The sequence below is a fragment of the Atractosteus spatula genome, chromosome 7 (genome assembly GCF_055471065.1).
Source record: "Atractosteus spatula isolate fAtrSpa1 chromosome 7, fAtrSpa1.hap1, whole genome shotgun sequence".
Taxonomy (NCBI): domain Eukaryota; kingdom Metazoa; phylum Chordata; class Actinopteri; order Semionotiformes; family Lepisosteidae; genus Atractosteus; species Atractosteus spatula.
The window spans coordinates 38,970,230-38,987,011 of NC_142712.1; the positions used below are offsets into that span (position 1 = coordinate 38,970,230).

At 39.3% G+C, this 16,782-nt stretch overlaps 1 protein-coding gene across 1 annotated transcript; it reads left to right on the top strand.

The window, feature by feature from the left end:
* The first annotated feature begins 611 nt into the window (after positions 1–611).
* On the top strand, positions 612–16,658 carry LOC148830923 (uncharacterized). Its single transcript, XM_088921720.1, has 5 exons — positions 612–852; positions 7,070–7,173; positions 8,930–9,014; positions 11,410–13,765; positions 14,435–16,658. The coding sequence occupies exons 1-5, from the start codon at positions 771–773 to the stop codon at positions 14,532–14,534; spliced, it is 2,727 nt and encodes a 908-aa protein (XP_088777846.1). The 5' UTR covers positions 612–770; the 3' UTR covers positions 14,535–16,658.
* Positions 16,659–16,782: the final 124 nt, after the last annotated feature.

The window sequence follows — 16,782 nt, forward strand, 5'->3', positions numbered from 1 at the left end:
AGCAGAGTATTTGATTATTTTCAAATCTGAAAAATTAGAATAATTCATAATTCTCAGAGGAATAGACTGAAATTGCTTTTTACCGTTCATTATCGATGTTTTGATCTTCCATGTCCTGTAAAAGTATGCAGTAGAATTGTGGTATAGTGCTAAAACTATTTTAAAAGTATTATACTGGCTTGTGACAGCAATAAATTACGGATGCAAAGGGGCTTGCTTGTAAAACTTTCATAACAGAAAAATGTGCTCTCAGCCGCGCATTGCACTAAAACTTCTCGTGACGTACTATATCACTCAACTCAGGAAAGGACAGCACCAAAAATAAAGATAACAAAGACTTTACGTGATTGGTATCTTGTGAGCAAGGTCTAGAGTTTGCAATGATTTAGTTTTCGGGAAGGAATGTTGCCACGGCTGTGGTTACCACGGTGACTGCAACAGGGTGTGTGTGCAGTCAGTGACGGGGCCTGCCAGACCCCTTTACAGTAGGTGTGTGCCTCGGGTTTGTTTACCTCACCTGTCGGAAGGGGAGGAAAAGGAGGTGGAGGCCATTTTGCCCTTCTTGGTTCCCAGGGCGAAAGGGCGGAAGAAAGAAACCGAATTAATAAATCAGTGAGGAGCAGCGAGAGAACACACCTGCTGAGCTCATTCCCTGAGCTCCAAGGATTATCGCAGGACAGGTGATCCTTTCCGATTTAAAACACCTGTCGGAAATGCATCGTGTTTGACATTCTCGCAAGCGAAACGTATCAGTGACAGTAAAAAAAAATATGAAAAGAGGGACTTTAAACTCGATTTGGGGGCGGAAGAATAATAATCTCTTCGGCACCCATGTTGAAATTAAGGAGAGGGGTAAGTATTACAATTTAATTATTCCTGTCTTATGTGCAGTCAAAGTACTTGCTTTCCATGACTGTGACACTGTGAAAAAAAAAAACATTACGTGTCCATAGTTCGCTGATGATAGAAATTTTACAGTTCAGGGGTCAAAATTCGCAGAAACTATTGCGTGATTAAATCTGAACTGCAGAACGTGTTCAAACTAATATTGTATCATGATATCTTTAGCAAGGTATATAAAGTGTAGTATTCTTTCATGTAGACAAGCCAATCATGAACGTAAACTCTCTCGGTAATTAACAGCCGTAGTTAATATCACCCTGACCGAAGGTGCAGTGTTTGATGAAAATACTTGTGTATAATCTTCACAGTAACGTATTTTTCTCTTCTGTAACTCTTCCCTAAAAGCCTAATGTGTTTCTTTTTAAATATGAATTATGTTTGCACGAAGATAATATTTTTCTTTACAATATATACCAATTAAGAGTGACTTTTATGTTTTTTAAATCAAATATCTCCCGTATTTAAGGTGGAGGATGCTGCTCTTCTAAATTTTACATTGTTCTAGGTGAGACTTTTGCTTCCGTTCTGGTGGATCAAACTTGATTTGAATTTGGGTTTTACCTACTACTACCACCACATAAATAGTTTCAAGACCATGTGACAACCTCTTGGAGACCATGGGATGTACACCATGCGGTTTTAAAGGATTTGGAACTATAAAACTGTCCTGATTATTCTTGTACTTGGACAAAAAAAAAACTGGATTAAGTTATTACTCGAGCATTTATTTTGCCAGGGTGTGGGCTGTTTTGTACCATTTCAACTGAAAATCAAGAGCACAGACATTGCCTTAGACTTTTTAATGCAGTTAAGTGCAGTACTGTAAATGTATTTTTCATTTCACCTCCATAACATTCTTCTGCACAGTATTTCAGATTAAAAGGTTTAAACTGTAGCCTATTTCATAAAGATAGTGGATAGAGAAATGGAAACATCAATGTACATTCATTTAATAGGGTGTTGAGCCACCACAGGTACAGCACGTATGCACTGTGACAGAGGACAGAGTCTTCCAGCATATGGAATTCTGCAAAAGGAATGGTGAACCATTCTTTTACGAGAGTCAATCAACTCACACCTGGTTGATGGAGGTGGAAGTTGCCATCTTGAGCATTGTTTCAGAATATCCCATACATATGCAATTGGATTCAGATCTGGTGACTGATGGACGATTCATCTGACCAGATCACATTTCTCCAGTGCTCAGTAGTCCATTACCTGTGCTGTTGGCACCACTGACACAAACATTTATTGAGATGTTTGATGAGCAGTTTATAAGCCACAACCAGTATCCTGCTCTTGCACATTGTCTGTACGAAACTGGCTGTTGACATCCCATGTTAAAATTTGCAGTCAAGTGATCTGCAGTTCCTTAGCTGTTTCACCTTGCAATTCAGTTTAATCACAATCCTGGAGTATGTGCTTTCGCTCAGTGTTGCCGTTTGTGGATTAAGTCTTTTCCCCTTAGCTCATGAAACAAGCATGTTTAAGCATGTTATTAGTTCAATGAAGTGATTAACTCTTTCAAGGTTCCCATCTACACAATTGGAGACTAAGTGACTTAAAAATATAATAGTAGGAAACCTCTCACACATATGAGAGCTGTGAATTATAATTCCCTTATCAGTTCAATTAAGGATTTACATCCATTACGAAAAGCAGCAGATGTGAGGGTTTAAAGACCGAAATTGGGAGCCCCTGTTCTGTACAGTATTGAGGGGAACAGAGCTAAGCATGATTTGACTGGAATCTTTAAAGTCCGGTGTGGTTTGGGAGAGGAATGCATCCCTGGCAATGCTCTGGTGTGAAGTGGGAATGAAGAACAAAGTTAATGTGCTCCTCTAGACAAAAGGCATCAGGCAGGAATTCAGCTCTCAGTGACCTCTAGTGCATACTTCATTCTATCTAGTGATCCACAGCCCAGGCTTTCATTACAGCAGGTATGCTCAGTGGCCATCAGTCACTGTACTGTAAACTATAAACTAGGTGTCCCTTATTTAGTGTATTAACCCAGTCGATCCCAATTTACTTGTATACATTTTTAGTCGTAATCTAGTAATCTAGTACTGAATCTCTCCATAGCAGTCAATAACTGAAAGATGACTGATTCCAAAAATATATTGTCTGGTTTTCACATCTTTAGCTTTAACTCTTTTTCTCATAAATTACAAAGGTAGGTTTTAACTGCATTGAGACCTCAGAAGTGGATGTACTTGTTATGCCTTTACCTTCCTCACAAGTGCAGTTTCCCATTATTGTAAGGAATGTGCTCCACTAAAGAAGATAAGGACTATCTTTCAGCCAGCTGCATTCCACTGAAGAAGCCTTTAAACTTGATCACATTGGGGACAGTGATTTTGATGAGCATGCTGGATAGATGTACTGTATATGACTGTTTACTTTTCGAAGGAAGTTACTCCAATGCACAGGAGAAATGAATGGAAACAATTTCTCTTCGTTGAAATTAAAGAGTTTGTACATTTTCTAGTTTCCATTCAATTTCTTGTATTTATACTCCAAAAATTTACCTCAGGTAGATATTCCTGACAAAGTTGTGTTTAGTTGCTCTGCAATATAATGAAAAGTAATCAGAACTTTCAACAAGAGCATGGAAAAGTATGATTTTCTTGGGGTTTACTGTAAATCAGTAGTTTTCTTATATTCCAAGAATGCTATTGTTTTACTGTTGCTGAATCTAATTGCCATACAAAAACTCCCCCTCCCTAGGGTGGAGTTCATTTTGAAGGTTTTCACTTTCTCCTGTTGTGTTGTTGTGGTACAGTTGTATTCCATTCTGCTTCTTTGATATAAATGTTTTCCATGAGACCTCTCACATCAACTCAGTCCATCATTTGTGAAGTATCTGCAGAGGATTCAATGGGAATACAGAAGGAGATTGAATAAGCTGCAGAATAAATCTCATGTTTTGTTTTCGAACAGCAGGTGACAGGGAAGAGAGAAATTGTTTCAATAGAACATGATTTTGGAGTTGGAGAAATCAAATCTAATTTCCTTTCTGCCGCTAAGAGATTTGCCATCTGTTTCTCTTAGTTTTCATTTATTCACAAAACAAAAACAACACTTCAAACTGCATCAAGGCAACAAGAAAAACATGTTTTGGAACTCGTATCACGTGCTGAGAGTTTGCAGGACTGCAGTGAAAGTCTCCTTGCTTTGATGTTGAAATGGTCAACACCTTAGAAAACCACACTTGACAGTCAGATCAATAATGCTGAACTATGCAGTTAACTGATGATTAAAAACTGGAAGTTTGAAGTAATGTATGTCATGTTCAGCAATAGATTTGCTGCTGAAGAGTGACTTTTATTTGTGACAGAAACTGGCAGAAAGCTAGCATGTCTCATAGATACCACACCTGTAGAGTAGTTCGATTTCTTTTTTCATTTTCCATTTTTTGTAGGATTTTTAATATTATTTTGGTACAATCTATTGCTTTTGTTAAATATGTAAAGCAATTTTATGAGTTGTCTGAGAGAAGTATTTTGTCATTTGCCTTTAGACAGGTGGAGCCAAGGAGTCACATTGTAGCTCCCACACCCTTACAATAATGTCTGGAATGTAGGCACAGTAAAAAGCTAAAGGTTTTAAAACGTCATCAGGCTTTCTTAACGTCTTTTCTTTTTACAAAGAGGGACACTTTTTGACTGTGCATATACAAATACATTTTCTGTGTAGTAATTTAACGTTTGTTAGGAGGGGATCATTCTTTCAGGCTTAAGATACTGTACAATATACACCATATGATGAACCACATTACCTTTATACCATGGTTTGTTCTGTAGATAAACAATATAACTAGCAATCTAACATGATTTTTTTTCTTCTATCTCTATTGTGAAAATACTTTCACTCCAGTTTAACTTATTTAGTCTACCTTATTTAATATGGACAGCTTGTAGTGAAGATGGCCCTCATTGCAGTTGTTTCATTGTAATAGTTTGACATTGTTTCTTTTATAGCACTTCTTGATTCATTATAGAATGAACATTTCCAAGCAAGTCAACCACACTTACAACTGAATGTCGTGCCACTAGCTCAAGCAAATCTGTTTTTGTAATGGATGTGAAAGTAAATAGCCATTGCAGTGGGTGTGGATGATAAGTATGCAGGCATATTTTTAAGGCAATATATAAAAGTAGGATTTAAAAAAAAAACAGAATGGACTGTTATGTTTTTATCCTAAAAGATTTGTCAAGCATTTCAACTGAATTATTATATTATAGTAATGACTTAAAAACTTGGTTTGGCTTAAATGTGTTATGAACCTGCTTCATTCTTTGCTGATGTGTCAATCCTACAACCGAGTCAAAGTATACTGCTGACCGAAATCTGACCTGTCCACTGCCCAGTTACTCAGAATCAGTTTAACAAAACCACTGTGATAAAAAGACACCCCCCATGAGATCAAAAAATGAACCGGGATATTATAAACATGATTCATAGAGAAATAGTTCATGGTGTGAATGCAGAAACTGACAATGATAACATCCAGTAGAAGAAACAATGTAGTCCACTTTCCATACTGTTCTGTGTAGCTCAATTACAATGTAAATTATGCTTTTGGTAATGTTCTGTTGGGCACTACTACATTCTAGTACTTGCTTAATGCGAACACTCCCCGAGGACAGGGCTTTCTTCAGGAAGTGTGCCACATGCCAAAGGTCTCCATCCCTAGTCCTGGCAAGCCACTATTCCAGTAAGTCCTACTGGAAACCCCATAATACTGTTTTGTTTTAAGATTGGGAAGACTTGAAAGTTATTGTTTAGTCACGCAAGTGATTTCTGTAAGAGGACTTGAAGGCTGATAAGTATTCTTTTTTTGTTGATGATCAATGATCTCAAACTAAGTTCTTTAATTTAATGAAAGACTTCTTTAGCTCATCACTGCTCAACTGTTCCAGGTCTTTAGAAAGCGATTTTAATTTACTGCTTGCCTTCAGCTAGACAATAATAAGAAAAGGCATGTGGATTCAGAGTGAATGCCAGAAATAAGTTAATTTACCTTATGTGAAACAGTGATACAGTAAATAAGTCGTTATGCAAATCATCAAATTGCTCAAAAATATCTTAGAAAGATATTTTTTAAAGAAAGAAAATTGTGTTTAGAAAGATAAAAAATGCCTTTACTGTACACTGTTCCTGGGGCACTGGAGTCACAATTTGTGCAATGCCTTTGAGTATTTATTATTTTACAGCTAGGAGAGGAATGTGTAAATGTCTGATCCTGCAATGAACAGAGTGACAGACACTGACACATTAAAAAGCTATTGCTGACAAGGGTAGAGACACTGATCCGGGCTAACAAAACAAATGCCTAATCTGGGAGTCGGGTTCAACAGGTTTGCAGATTACCAAGGTGCAAAGTGCGAGGGGCATTGGGACTCCTTACTCTCTAGGAAAGTGAAGGAGCACACATGTTCTGTTCTGCCTGGAGTTTTCCAGTCCTGATCCCGGAAGGCCACCATACCTGTAGGTTTTCAACATATCTCTAGCACGCTGGTGACCTGCAGAGCTGGGAGAAGTTGACAAACGGATCCTGTCAGATCAATGAGGAGCTGAGTTGGAATGAAAACTTGCAGATGCACTCCAGGGGTAGGGTTTGAGACCCTTGGCTCAGCCCTCTTCTTAAATTGAGACTTGTGTTGTGGGGCCTCGGAACAAGCTGCCCAGCCAAGTTGTTGAAGCTGGCACTGTGGCTTTCTTCAAGAAACAGCTAGATGACAATCTTGGATAGATTAACTACTAACTACCAAAAGTCTAGATGGACTGAACGACCATCCCTCTTTTCTTATGTTCATTGGCGTCACTGTAGTCAGGACAATACAACTTGAATTCTTCCCTTTCAGGCCTTAGGTCTCTGGTAGGTTGTGGGTTTGGGATGCATTTCTGCCATCTACCCACAGAGTTGCCTCTCGATAAGTGATCTTCTCAGCCAGATTAACCCAATGTTGGTTCAAAATGGGGGCTTTGTTGCTGAAACATTGAATCAAAGGCAGGTGTGAAGCAATGCCAGATCTTATTTGTGTAAGAGTTATAAATAAGGATTCAACTAATTTTAATATTTTAGTTGAGTTTATAATTCATAATTCACTCTAAAACTCAAAATAGGGTTGACTTTGATGAAGTGGTCTTTTTCCTTTTCCAGAAAATGTAGAATTGGTTCTGGATTCTGCTGTGTTTCCAGAATCTGGGACAGCAAAAGTGCGAGCCCGACCCACTGTTAAACACATCTCCAGTGGTTCAACCCATGTGAGTATGAATGACTATTACCTTCTTTTTTATTTGCATGAAGAAATGCATACTTCACCCTGTTTTTGTACCACACATGTATCTTAGTATCTAGTCATTTGTCTGATGTCTCCCTCCCCCACCAAACACCAGAGGCCAAAGTGTTGTCATCTGTCCTCATTTCTCAGACGCTTTGGCAAACATAGCAGGTGACTCATGGCCTGGGCTGCACTGCTTTCAGAGCAGTGTGAGAACATTATTAATTATGGACTACAATGGAAGCTGCTTTGCTATCTTTCACTACATCCCCAAAATTGTAGCACTGTTGTGGAATTTAGTGCATGCTGATTCCACAAAAACATACAAAAACTAAAAAGACTCGTTTCCATTTTACATTGTTTGTGTTTTATGATTACAAAATATTAAACTGTCATTTAATGGATAAGTTACTTTATCTTAAAAGCAGCCAGCCAAGTGTTTTTTTTCCTTTAATTGTAGTGTACAAACTCTCATTGTTTATTTTAGTGCTGAATGGGGGATGATAAGGGGAGTGACTTTAAGAGATTTCATTATACCCAGAGAGAGAAAGACCTTAGTCCCAAAAGACAATTTTGCCACATGCTGAAAATGGCACTGTTTAAAATAAGCAGCTGATGAGGGCAGCTTCTGCTCACTGCTCACATAATTGGAAATTTATGCATCCTGCATATTGAGTTAGCTGGCCTTTTCAATCAACAGCATTGTGAAAAACTGCAGCAATGATTTTGTTATATTGTACATGCAGCTTGGGGAGTACATTGCATCATTGCTTGCAGTGGCAGGATATGAAATTATAGGTCCAGTAAAATCACAAGTTGCGTTTTAATCTCTAAAAGACAAGCCCTTTCTTTGTTTTTCATATGCATGTGAGTGTGTAAATTTCATATCTCAAACTTTGCCAAAGACAACAAAGTAACTTGCTTGCCTTTTTTTTCTTTGATGCATTTTTGATGCTTAGAAATATTTAAATTCTTGCACAACTTGCATATAAAGAGTGTGGGGCAGTGGTTAGGTCTCTGGTAGGTTGTGGCACTGCTGTCGTACCCCTGAGACAGGCTCTTCACTCAGACTGCTCCAGTAAAAATACCAAACTGAGGTAAATGGGTGAAAAAGCATGTTTTGGATGAAAGTATCAGCTAAAGAAGCGATGAAGAACATCACCTATATAGGAGCTTCCTTTCAGACATTAAGTGGATATAGATTCTGGATATAGATAGTTACTTTAAACGATGTAGGCATGCATTCTCACCATTCCATAAACAGTAAAACAATTAATTCTGCCCCAAATCCCATACTATCTCTTCTCCTAACAGAAATCAACAAAATCAACAGGTGCAATCAACAGGACTGTCTTAAAGCCTTAAAGCTATCTGCTTCTCAGCTATAGATTTGCTGTATAGAGGCAACCCAGACCAGATGCCTTGCTCCCTGTTGGGTATTATTTTCATACAACTTCCCTGCCTCTCTGTTTTCGGCAGACATCAAATTCACTGCTAACAGCAAAGCTCAGATAACTCAAAAGGTAATTTCCTGGGTTAAACAGGCATAAGGCATTAACAAACAAATCCCAGTGATCACCTGACACAGCCCATGGCTGATAGCGGGAGAGGAATGTACAGGTTCTTGATGCCTTGCTGCCAGCTCTCAGGCTCTTGGGCTGTGTCAACATCAAAGGTGGCTCTTGCTCTTGGTTAGAGGAGAATGTCAACAGTGGCTGCTTGCTTTTTTTCCTCCACAGGCTTCCTCTGAAGTTGTGCAAGGATTTGCTGTTCCAACTCCAAAAGTGCCCCCTGTCCTCATTCAGCCAGGGATCACTGCAAAAGGTAAGACTGTCTAACTGTCCCTGATCTCTGCCAACATGGACTTTGTAGCACTTCTGGACACTTTCTCTGGCAGAGCTAGTTCATTTATTATGCTCTCCAAGCATTTTATCATCAAGAGTTTAGCAATATGCAAGTGGTATTTTATAATATGTATGTGTATATATAATGTACAGTGGTGTGAAAAAGTGTTTGCCCCCTTCCTGATTTCTTATTTTTTTGCATGTTTGTCACACTGAAATGTTTCAGATCATCAAACAAATTGAAATATTTAATTTGTTGAATATTTCACACTGAAATATTCAATTTGTTGAATATGGAACAGTGGTAAACCTTCCCGGCCACTCCTGGGAAGGTTTACCACTGTTCCATGTTTTCGCCATTTGTGGATAATGGCTCTCACTGTGGTTCGCTGGAGTCCCAAAGCTTTAGAAATGGCTTTATAACCTTTTCCAGACTGATAAATCTCAATTACTCTGTTTCTCATTTGTTCCTGAATTTGTTTGGATCGCAGCATGATGTCTAGCTTTTGAGGATCTTTTGGTCTACTTCACTTTGTCAGGCAGGTCCTATTTAAGTGATTTCTTGATTGAGAACAGGTGTGGCAGTAATCAGGCCTGGGTGTGGCTAGAGAAATTGAACTCAGCTTTCCAAAGATGTGATAAACCACAGTTGATTTATGTTTTAACAGGGGGGGCAATCACTTTTTCACACAGGGCCATGTAGGTTTGGATTTTTTTTTCCCTTAATAATAAAAACCTTCATTTAAAAACTGCATTTTGTGTTTACTTGTGTTATCTTTGTCTAATATTTCAATTTGTTTGATGATCTGAAACATTTCAGTGTGACAAACATGCAAAAAAAATAAGAAATCAGGAAGGGGGCAAACACTTTTTCACACCACTGTATATGTATTTTATAATGCATATAATACCACTAGCATATTGCTAAACTCTTGATGATAAAATGTTTGTGGTTATAAATAACCATTATAAAAGTCCATTGATGATAATTCCATGTTTTATCTGTTGTCTGTTCAGTTTGCTTTTAAGAAGTCATTTTGAGTGCACTGGGTTTTGCAATCATACAGATATCTAAAATTACGCAAAATGAATGCATCCCTGCTCCGCTGGTTTCGTTTCTGTCATGGCAACATGAGCACAAAACATAACGATGATATCATAGTTTCAAGAAGGGGAGGCAGTGTTTTTTTTAACCATTTGAAGTATCCTGCCTGGGATTTACTGGAGATATTTCTGTTACAATACATAGTATTTCAAAAGGACAGAAAACATTCCCAATTTTGTTTTGAGCGCACATATGACAAACTGTCAATATGGCCTTATGTTGTTCAGTCAGTATACCTATTGTTTCTATATATAAAGCAAGTTGACCGAACTGAAAGGAATATCTCAGCATTAATCTCCTTTGAAGGTTTTAATGTAACTGGTGTCATTCTCCAAAACCTCATTTGGGCCTGGATTAAATTAAATGTAAACATTTATGAGCAGGATCTTAGTTAATGATGGTCCGAGGATAGGGCCTTCAGTTGCTCACGTAGTCCAGGATTAGTAGAAGCTTAAAAGAGGTTTACATGAAAGAAATTATTTTAATCTAATAAAATAATCTATTTCCTCTTTCTTTTTACCATAATGAAATTAAAATGTCAACCCATCAGCTAAGGAAGCAGCTAAGGTTTAGATTTTCTGTGATGCTCAGTGCTTCATCCTGAAACTGCAATTGTATTGCATACAACAATTCACAATAGATTTTTGATTGCACATTGTGGGTAGATCTTTTTAAAGTTGTGCTGGGAAGAGGCTACTCCACAATGTCTTATCTTGCTTCATAAAACTGTAATCTGCCTCTTCGTGCTTCATGCTGAGAAACACTCAGGTCAGATACATAGGGTAGGGTTGAAAGAACACTTAGCCTAATGCACACGGCCACAAGGTCTGTGCTGAAACAGAACAAGCCACAGTTTTTATTTTAAAACTTATGCAGTATCTGCATGAGACTTGATTACCTTAATAATATTGCAGACAGTGAGAAAGCCAGCTAGCCAGAAATAATCTTTAGGGATGTATTCCAAGAACATTTTATGTTCTGACTTCTGCAATATAGATTGAACCCTACCCAGGAATCCACAAGTAGCAGTGCACTTCTCTGTACTTGATTCTCTCTACAACTGAATCTAAGGTTGTAGCATTATTGCAAACAAAAAAAGGTAGTTTCCCTTAGATAACCTTTTCAGGTACCCCATTGAATGAGACAAAGGAGTTCTTTGAAAATTAAAGTAAACAGAAAAGGTTCTCATTTCCATCTTTTTTTACTTCCCCTCAAACTGGTCTTCATTCTTACTATATGTTTTTATTATCATGTTTTTTTTTTCTTTTAGAAAATGGTGCAAAGTCCAATAGCTACTCCAATGGAATAGTTGCAGAATTTCCCGATATGGAGGAAACGATATACATCCCACCCCCACCAGCAATGGCCCCACCACCACCTCCCCCAATATCTCAAACCATTCCTCCTCCCCTAGAGTTTGCCAATGACCCTGCCCCTTCTCCCTCTGTTGCTGTCTCTTCCCCAAACTTGGATCTGGCTTCTTTGTGTCCTCCACCCATGGCCCCTCCAAGCCCACCCAAACAGTTCTTTAAAAAGGACCCCGATATTGCTCCCTTCAAACCACCACCTCCTATGGCACCCCCAAAGCCCCCCTCAGGGAAGTCGCACAAGAACCTGCAGCAGACCTCTTCTTCAGAATACAGAAATCCCAACTTCAGTAAAGACTATACCCCTCAGCATCCAAATTTTTCTCCCCCCCCACCCCCACCATTATCCCAGAAACAGCCGCCCCATGTGGGCCCTCAGCCTGCTCCCTCTGTGCCGGCCAAAACCCACAAAATGCCCCCTCCCAAACCAATGAGAAATTCCTCCATGCCAAATCAAGACATGCCACCACAGCAGCCAGCTCCCGCTCCACCTCTTCAAAAATCCATGCCCTCCAGCTTCAACCCCCAAAATGCTGCCAAGCTGTACAACCCAGAGAGCACAGCCCAACCAGGCAGCAAGTCTGAGAGAGAGCAGAAGGGAAAGTCCATCATCTTCCTGCAGGATACGATCACTGATCACCTCCCTACCCAAGTAAATGGCAAAGATTCTTCCACTGTGGAGCATTCCAACAGTTGCCCTCCAGAGGTATCTCCTGTACCTCCTGCCAAACCTGCCCGGAGAAACAGCTCGGGCATTCAGCTGGAGAAAGATCTCAAGGAGTTCAAAGACAAAATTCAGACCCCTGCATCCAGTGACCTAAGCAATCCCACAGCAAGAATGGATGAAGTAGATGTCCCCCTTGTAGCCTCCATGGATGTGGACACTCCTACATACTTTTCCAAGACTGCCCTGCCAACTTTGGTACCGAAGAGAGATGTTGTACAGGATGAGGATACACCCAAACCTGCATTCACACAGAATAGCCAGGAGCAGAGTTCCAGCGAACCCCAGCAGCAGGTATCTCCGGGCAAGAGCCGGAAACAAAGCCCATATATCAGCCGTACACCATATTCTCTTCGTACAAGTGAAGTTCTTTCTGGATCTGGTGCTTCACAAAAGGACCGTTCAAAATCCCCCATGGATCTGTTGCTGGCAGCTAAGCAGAGGGATCAAAATAGATCTGGTCTGTCCATACAGAGCAGCAACAATAATAGCAGCAACATATCCTCTTCGGCAAGTATTCACCAAAGCGAATCAAATCCAAACTCCTTCACTGTGGTTCCCAAGGGCAGTGGAAGAGAAAAAACTTTAGGAACTCCCATTTCTAGTTCTTATAAGCCATGTGACCCAGAACCATCAATGTCGCCTTTAACTATTTCAGCGGTTCGCAGTGAAACACCAGCTGTGATTTTACAGCCTATTAAGAAGGTACAGAGTTCCGAACTGCTACAAAGTGAAGAATGTGCTTCAACAGACGTGGTACAGAGACTTCTGCACTCTCCAAAACATGCTCCTAGCAATACCCTAGTGGTGGAGCTCCTGGAGAAACATGATACGGACTCTCCTGTGCCCTCCCCGTCTGTCAGGGATGAAGAAAATGGGGAAGACCTCTTTATCCCATTCATCCCTCCTCCTCCAGAATTTGCCAACTCAGACACGGAGGAGGAAAGCATTCCTGCTCCAAAAAACCCACCTCCCAGCCTGCCTCCATCTACACCCATCCAGCAGAAAAGCAACCTGATCCTGTCTTCTAGTGAAAAGGTCAGCACTCCTGCAGCCACAGTTGTGAATAAACCCAAAGGTCCCCCCCCTCCACCAAAACCTGTTCTGAAATCTATGGTTCTTCCTCGATTTCCAGCCTCTAACACCAGCTTAAAGGCAGCAGTGCAGACCCAACAAAAGGCCCCCATGCAGGTCCCTGCAAAGCAAAACAAACCACCTGCTCCACCTAATCCAGTCCTCAAACCTGCTCCAACTCCCAGCCAGATGACCCTTCAGAGCATTCTGCAGAAGAAGATGCTTGAGATGGATCTGAAGCCCACATTTCAAGAAGTGGACACCAACCCTGATGAGTGGGGGACGTCCCAGTCTGATGATGAGAGCAGTCACCCCGTGAAGCCCAAGTCTCCCCAGAAGGACAAGAATGCCAATTTCCAAGTCAAGCAATCCCAGGGACAGGACCTGAGGACCAAGAATGAACTTGCCTCCAAAGTGAAAAAACCTATAGCTTCACCCACATCTACAAGGCCAGACACCAGGTACCTTCAGAACTTGTCTTTGATCTCTTCTGATCTAGGGATCGAAGTAATTTCTGTTCTTGAGTGCATTGTTTCACCAGTACCTTGCGAAAAGAAATGCATGCCATAGTATTATATATAAATGTTGCAGGAAGTCTGAAGAAAGAAAACAAACTATATCTTAATTGTTGGAATGAAGAAATGAAAAGTATACCATAGAATTGAGAAAGTGTAGGAGAGGTAGTTGAAGCAAATAAATATTTGATCCGAATACCAGGTATGGATTTCTGTGACACTTGAGTATTTCTGTAATTATAATAAATGTTGTTTTTTTTAATTCACAAATAAACCCATGTTCTGGTTCCCAAAGATGTGCTAGCCAGGTTTATTGGTATCTCTAAAGTGTCCACTCAAAAGGACATGCGACTAGATTGTGAAGACATGAATTGAACTCTCTGGTTTTGGAAAAGGCTCTGATTCTCTCCAAACTTTATAGAGAATAACTCTTCATTCCTGCTTCTATCCATTTCCTGAATGGATTTAACCCCCCCCCCCTTCTTTTTAAAGAAATTGCTATTTATAGTTTTTCTTGTTTCGAAATAGACATGAATGGACTTTTAAAGCTCATGAGGTACAGTGATTAAACAGTCTCCCTAAAATGCTTTTTCTTCCTTTCTATTTTTTAAACAGTGGCCTAGACAAGTCTAAACAGGCCTATGGCATGACCTTCACTGTGCGTCCCGGAACCAAGCAGCCCATTACCCTTGTAAGCACAGGAGAGCCTATGTGAGTGTATGGGGATCCACTGGACATTTCTGGACAACGCAAGACCATTTAAACAGTTTTCAGGGAATGCCTGTTGTAGTAATGGAAAGTGTTCTATTAAGAGGAGAGTCAACGAGACTTAAACAGACTGAGAAGAATGTAACAGCACTTATGACTGGAGAAAAAATAACTGGTCTGTCTTCAGATTTTATTTAAGAATAGATTATACAGTATATATAATGCAGGTCTTGGAGTGGAAGAATATATGAAAAAAATGAAGCAAGCCTGCTGTATATCTCAAGGATGTGCCTTTTTACAAAAGGGGCTTTCTAAGATACTAGCAATTTTGCTTTTGTCTGACTGGAATGGTGGCTGTACATGAAATCCACCTACATATTACTAATCTCGGAGGTCTTCGGTGTTTTGCCAGATTACTGTGCATATCCATGTTTTTAGTTGTATGTCACATTTTTTGTTAAGAATTTAATTCTCTCATGGCCAAATTACTACTCGAATCTTTAGAAGAAAAGAAATAAGGAGAGTGAAATGTTTCTCGTCTGTATATTTTATATCAAAGCGGGTGATATTTTTTCTTGTAAACTATAAATTTGTTTTCTGTAGCTGTGAAATGTAAAGGGCTATATTCCCCACTTTAAACCACAGAGAGTAAGTTGCAGAAAGCTTCAAGTTACAAAGGTATTAAGTTGTTCTTAAATCTTAAACTGAATAAGTTAAATTATGAGCTTTGCTGAATATTTCTTGCAAACACTTTTATGGTGAGAACTATGTTAAGGTAATTAATTGAATTGAGCTTATTTAATGAATTCACTTGAGGAGTGAATGGTATGGAACAATCCACACTTTACAGGAGTGGTCTAATCAATTCTGGGTGGGCGTGTCTTCTGGTTATCGGGACCTCTTGACCTGCAAATGACTGCAAATAAGTGTGCCTCATCCTTAGAAAGCTACTGAACCTCCTTATGCAATTACAAGAAGACTGTGCCAAATTATAAGGAAATGTGGTCATTGTGCTGTTATTTAGTGTCCTTTCTGCCTAAATGGTACATAAACGTTGTAATGAATGCACAACTAGATTTAAGGAATTAATTCACAAGTCTTGGAAGGGTTACTAATTACATGATTGCCACCGACCTCCAGCTTGGTGGACCAGCTCGTCTTCAGGGGCTACAATATTTGCATTTTTCCTTGCTAAATGTTTTCATTATGCAGTTCAATGAATTATTTCTGACCTGCCATCCCATATCCATGCAGTAATGTCTGGAACAACACAATAAAGTACATTTTTTCTTATCTGGTTTGTGTAAGATGCCTTTAAGAAAGGCGTGGCTAGATTGATCAAATCTAATTGATTTACCTACCTGAAACAGGTAAATGTAACTGGTGCTATTTCAAGAAATTTACTGCATATAGTCATGACTAGTCCAGGGGTTTGCAATACAATTTCTGGAGTACAGATGTCTTCTGGTTTTTGTTCCACCTGAGATCTCAGTTACATAACAGGTCTAGGAAAAAATAGTTTTAAGAAAATGGGTTAACGACTCATGTTGTATTAAGACAGGAGACAATGGGCCCCGGCAGAATGGTTTAGTCCTTTAGTTAAGCCATAGTTTTGCCACACTGGGGAATAAACTATGTATCTTTACACCATAGAACGTTTTAAAAAGGTCATACTAATATTGTGGATTTGTCTTTCATTGTAAATGGGTGATCTGATTAAATTTGACCCTCCTTTATTCTACTGATCTAATGGACAGTATGCAGTACTGCATGTGTACAAAGAGTAGGAATGCTTGCTCTGTGTGGTGTTCTGTTGGAGGATGCCATTTTTATGCCTTTTGTTTTTTGTTAAAAGGGAGGGAAAGAACAAATCTGTATATAGTAGAATACTGTTGTACAAACTATTTAACATTGAAGTATAAAAAAAGTGTATTTATGAATAAAGGGTCATGACTCTTAACTTCAGTCTCAAAATATATTGAAGTAAAAGTATAGATTTCTGTCAAATGTTTCAGCGGGTGATTTCTTCTATGCTAAGTCCCTGAAGGTAGAAATGAATCTGTGACTCTTCAGCAAAGTTGAGCACTCTGGAATCCTCACTTCAATAAAGTATAATAATAGACAAGAAAAACTATTTTATGCCTGGTATGATGTCCCTATCCTTGAATGCCCACTCTATTAAGGTGGTAGAACAGTACTGGTTCTTCATACACAACAGTCTATTACTCGAAATATATTTAGTTCATTTGGAGAAA